At 37.0% G+C, this 5,941-nt stretch overlaps 1 protein-coding gene across 1 annotated transcript; it reads left to right on the top strand.

The window, feature by feature from the left end:
• The first annotated feature begins 1,640 nt into the window (after positions 1-1,640).
• On the top strand, positions 1,641-2,597 carry LOC142139746 (olfactory receptor 52P1-like). The gene has a single exon (XM_075197614.1). The coding sequence runs from the start codon at positions 1,641-1,643 to the stop codon at positions 2,595-2,597; it is 957 nt and encodes a 318-aa protein (XP_075053715.1).
• Positions 2,598-5,941: the final 3,344 nt, after the last annotated feature.

Genomic DNA, 5,941 nt, shown 5'->3' with positions numbered 1-5,941 from the left:
GCAACTGTGCAGCCCAAATATCATTTCATATTGTATCATATCTATACTTACCTCAGTTTTCCTGGGATATGACTTGTGTTCTTACTACTACTCGTTCTGCTGTATCTGCTGGGTTACTCTCAGTCTACTTCCATAGCTGTAGATCAATTACATTAACAATGTTCATTGCAAAGTCAATTAGTGTCTGCACTCCAAGACAGTTATTAGAGAGAGAGAGATATGAAATAAGAGAAATGTAGAGAGAGAAAGAGAGAGATCGAGTGAGAGAGAAAGAGAGAGAGAGAGCGAGAGAGAGAGAGAAAAAGAGAAAGAAGGAGAGAGAGAGGGAGAGAGAGATGGAAGAGATAGAGGGAGAGAGAGAAAGAGATAGAGTAAAGAGAGAAAGAGAGAGAGCGAGAGAGAGAGAGAAAAAGAGAAAGAAGGAGAGAGAGAGGGAGAGAGAGATGGAAGAGATAGAGAGAGAGAGAAAAAGATAGAGAAACAAAGGGAGAGAAAGAGAGAGAGAGAGAGAGAGAGAGAGAGTAAAAGATATATATAGAGGCAGAGAGAATGAGGAAGAGAGAGAGGGGGGAAAAGAGGGAAATAGAAAGAGAGAGGGAGAGAGAGGAGGAGAGATACAGAGAGAGAAAAAGAGAGAACAGGATAGATAGAGAGTGAGAAAAAGATGGAGAGAGCGAAATAGAGAAAGAGGGGGAGAGTGAGGGAGAGAAAGAAAGGCAGAGTATAAGCCAGAGAGGAAGTCAGAGAAAGGGAGAGAGCAAAAGAGAGTGAGAGAGAGAGGTGGAGAGAAAGAGACAGAGGTAATACAAACTGCACAGATTGTGATATTATCACATAATTTGAGGATGCAGTCACATTAATTTCATTTTATTTTAAATGTACATTTGGAAATATTGATATTTAAAAAAAATAAATGTGACATTTTGTACATTCTGCTAAACTAAACCTATTCACTTTAATCTTTTATAACTGAGACTTGAAGCAATGTCTGTCTTATTTATACTGACTTACGGATAAAACCAGATTTCCCTGTAGAAGAACATTATAATATCATTACCAGACATTGCAGACTCAGCACACACTGGGATTATTTATTACATAATTAATTATTACTGGACTATAATGAGAAGCAATGACAAGAATATGGCAGTAAGGTTTACAACAATCAACACATTTCCTTAGAAGGATAAATGTTAGAAATGTATTTCTAATATAAATAAATATTAGATAATTGGCAAAAATAGGTCTGTAGGAAATATTTGCACATTGAAGCAAGCAGGAGACCTTTACAAGCTCAGAAAAAAGTATTATTATCGTAGGGTGGTCTATCTTTCTGTTTAGAAAAGGGTCACTTTAAAAATGTTTAATTAGCGAGAGACCGGAAATTAGACAAGAGTTATAAACATACGGAACAATCAAAATATTTTATATGAAATATATTAATTTTTATGTCTTTTTTGTAGGTGTACTTTGTGTGACATAACTCTAAATTTTAACTGATGGGAGAAGATAATTACAAACCGTTTCCGTTATGTTTCCCTGCTCCTGGTTACATTGACAGAAGCTAAATGAAGATATTTGGAGCTGTTTTATCACATTAGGTTAATTGTATTTAATCTATTAATAAACGTATCATAAGGATGGGTAGTACTAACTTTAGTGTCTCTTATTTCATCCTGATTGGAATTCCGGGTCTGGAAGGTCTACATGGGTGGCTTTCTGTGCCCATTTGTTTTATTTACATGGTAACCTTCCTGGCTAATGTCAGCGTCCTGCTCATCATAAAGACAGAGCAACGTCTCCACCAACCCATGTACCTCTTTCTCTCTATGTTATTGTTCACTGACCTTGTCCAGTCAAATTCTGTTATTCCAAAAATGCTGTTTCTCTTTTGGTTCGAATATAGAGAGATCTCTTTTGAGGGCTGCTTGGTCCAGATGTTCTTTGTACATTCCTTTTCCATCATGGGGTCGTCTGTCCTCTTGGCCATGGCCTTTGACCGTTATGTGGCAATATGCCACCCACTGAGATATTCCACCATCGTAACCAGTCCAGTTGTCGCAAAAATTGGACTGTTGGTGGCCATGAGAGGTACACTCTTGATATTTCCTCACCCGTTTCTGGTGAAGAGGTTGCCCTTTTGCAAGAGTAACATTATCGAAAACACATATTGTGAACACATCGCTGTTGCCAAACTTTCCTGTGCAGACATCAGAATTAATATTGTATATGGGTTAATAGTTGCACTGCTGGTGGTGGGAGTAGATTCTATATTCATCACGGTGTCCTATTCCATCATTGTGAAGACCGTTCTGAAGCTTCCTTCACAAGAGGCCAGGCACAAAGTTTGGAGCACATGCATCAGTCATGTCTGCGTCATCCTTGTGGCGTATATTCCAGCTCTCTTCTCTTTTGTGTCACAGAGGTTTGGGGAGCACTCAGCTTCTTCAACCCAAATTCTTCTTTCGAACCTATACCTGATCATTCCACCCATGTTAAATCCAATAATATATGGTATAAAGACAAAAGAGATACAGAAAAATGTGAAGAAAATGTTTTATTCTCATAAGGCCTGGCATCTTGAAACAGCAAGTTAACCAAATGTTTGATATTAATATGCATATAAGGCTGTGTATTATTATACTCAAAAATATTATTGAAATAACTGGAGTGATAAACATAACTAAATGTGTCCATCACCATCAATTTCGCTCTGCTATGGCAGGTTTCAATGTTAAGAAGGAGGTGCTTCTATAAACTAAATAGGCAGAGATTGACTTACAGGCTTGCAAACTTGCTTTGAAGAAATACACTATGCAGATTTGAGGATGTAACAAAGCGGCAAGGCCAGCGGTGTCAGAAAAATACAAATAGATTCAGATCGTTATTAAACAGGAGTTTAGCCATCTGTAATGAAGTTGGGAGGTAAGATTTACCTTTGTAACACAGCTGCAGTGGACTATCAGAGTGATACTAAACAGCGTATTTCCCATTCAGAGCATCTTTAAGTCTGTACATACTGTATGAAAGAAAATCCCGGAGTTCAGAGATTTATATATAGTTTGTATGTATATATGGTTTATTTATTAAAAAGTATCTAATGTAAGGCAATTTGTTCTACATGATCAAGAGAAAGTGTTGTTCCCTGGGTTTGCAATCTAAGTGAGATGATACAACAGAATACAATGAGCTAGAAAACAATAACAAATCCAACTTTCTTTTCAGATAAAACATACGATTGTGGTTATAGATATTCATTTCTCAAATCTTCCCTGAACTATCAAATCCACAAAATCTGTCCGGCCTGGGCACTGACTAATGAAAGAATGAATGAATGAATGTATGCATGAATGAATGAACAAACAAATGAACGAAGGAACGCATAAATGGATGAATGAGTGGATGAACGAATGAAAGAATAAATTTAAATAACTTCGGACAATACTTTTTAGTTTGATGGTCTGACAAGCAGGTTTTATGACAGGCTCACTAGTGATATATTCCCCTCGTTAGTATCATTTAAAATATCTCAGTGTAACATTCAGGAATAATGAAATATAAGAAACCACAACTTTTGGAATAGATACTGCACAGGTTTTGTTATAGCGGAATATATACTATACTGCATGGTAGTGATCTTAAGGGCCTAACATTTATATTAATTTTATATGGTGGGACACACTGTACATAATATGCACACATGCTGATGGGATAACAAGCTATTTAAACATATTATTATTCATTTTTTTTATTTATAAGGCGTCACAAGGCTCCCACAGTGCTGCACATTGAGGGTTAGAACGAACAACAAAAATACAAAATTACATAAGTACATACAGCCCAGAATATGACACCCCCCCCCCCCCCCCACACCATTTGCACTTTTTATGCAAAAGTTATACCATATCCTGCGTATGGATTGGATAAGGAGGTTAAAGTGAGACCGTTTTTTTAAACCTGGGAGAGTTTGATTGACCTTCTCCCACATGCTCTTAAGTCTCAGATATAGAACTTTCATAATATGTCTTGGTACAAACTGAGGATGAGTAGCAATGATCCCCCGATCACGATGTCTACACTGGGCTGACTGGTTTGTCTATAAATATTTGCAAACTTCATTAATAGTTATGCTACTCTTACATGTACTATACTGGTTGAATGTACTGCCAGAAATCAAGATGTCATTATATTTTCCTTGTTATATTTAGACTTGTTTTACATGCTGAAAATGATGTATATTACGCTTCCTATCTCAATAAAAAGAAATTAAAAATAAAATCCAGGACATATGCATAAAACTGCCAATGGCACCACATTTTCTCCAACAGTGATTTAAGACCTGGGGGTATATCTTATGTATTATAGAGTGTTCTAGATAGCATCTGGTATTAATTCTGTACTCGTTTTCTCTAATTGCTACTTTGATGGAGGCCTTTGCCACCTTTTCCTAATATTTCCCAATTTGAGCGTATCATCCGCAAAATCACTCTGGGTATTCCCAGAACCGGACCCTTCACCACAGAACGCAGCCCCAATCAATCATATTCGAATGCAAATTACACTTACTACAGCCTATGATTTAAGGGAGTGGTCACAGTCAATGTGCAGAAGTGGCTTAGTGGTTAGCACTTCTGCCTTATAGCAGTGAGATCATGAGTTTGATTCCCGACCATGGCCTTATCAGTGTGGAGTTTGTATGTTCTCCCCATATTTGTGTGGGCTTCCTCCGGGTGCTCCTATTTACTTCCACACTTCAAAAACATACTGGGAGGTTAATTGGCTGCTAACAAATTGACCTCAGTATGTGTGTGCGTTAGGGAATTTAGACTGTAAGACCCAATGGGACAGGGACTGATGTGAGTGAGTTCTCTGTACAGCGCTGCGGAATTAGTGGCGCTAAATAGATGATGATGAATGTACAGTAAGGACATTCAAGCTCTGAGCATCTCTCAGCTACTTGTTGTTCAGTTGTATCTCTTGCTCCTAGCTACAAGGCTACTAAGTGCTGCTTAGTAATGATGACAGCTGTGTATATATGCTATGACATGTGTATGCAATCAGTAGAAACTCTAAACATTTATTTTATGTATAGTAGACATGGTTAATAAAATGTTTTTTTTTAAATTATAAATGTTTTGTCACTAATGCCTATATTATTAACAGGTGACATTAATTCAATATTTTTACTTTTTCTGTGCGTTCTTTTGAGAATTTATAATCCACATAGGTATTGGACATATCCAGCAGTGTCCTGTGTAGCAGAGCTAAGCAGACCTACACCAGAATTCATCAGCGCTCGTATCTTCAGATTCACTCCTTGCTGAATTTGGATTTGCGCAAACTTATAATTTCGTGCATTCTGACACAAGCCCACATTGCGCTCAGTATGAGTGCCTTGATGAATCAGGCCCAAAGTCGGTAAGTAAAATGTAAATAATCAAAGGGACACAGCTTCTGTTTTGGCATATTAAGAAGTCATGGCAGAAATGCAGTTAGTCATTATCAGGTAAGTTAAGAAGGAAACAGTCATGCTGACAAATTCTATATATCAAGCTGTCTTATACATCGATGGCATTGAAAAATCAAAAGGCAACATCATTTTACCCATAGCTGCAGCACTTGAAAAATAGAAGGATATAATACCATCATGTAGTGTCCCTGTTGGCACAAACTCAGTAGCACCAAAAACAGCAGCATTTTGTCAATAAGCAAGACATGAATTGTACAAGCAAAATACACTTATCAATGATTAATAAAGGTTAACAGCACAACCTACATTTGGAGAAATATCAAAATACACATGTTGAAAGTATATGTGATGATGATGATAATAGTAATGGAATTATTCAGGAATTCTTACCACTATTTAACTGAAAAGCTTTTTATTAGTTAATTACAAAGTGAGGCTAATGATGACAATGGATCAGGTTAGTCATTATCT

Source organism: Mixophyes fleayi, chromosome 2 (assembly GCF_038048845.1).
Source record: "Mixophyes fleayi isolate aMixFle1 chromosome 2, aMixFle1.hap1, whole genome shotgun sequence".
Classification (NCBI taxonomy): domain Eukaryota; kingdom Metazoa; phylum Chordata; class Amphibia; order Anura; family Limnodynastidae; genus Mixophyes; species Mixophyes fleayi.
Note: the sequence above shows the minus strand (reverse complement) of the source record. Positions and strands in the feature narration are given on the sequence as shown.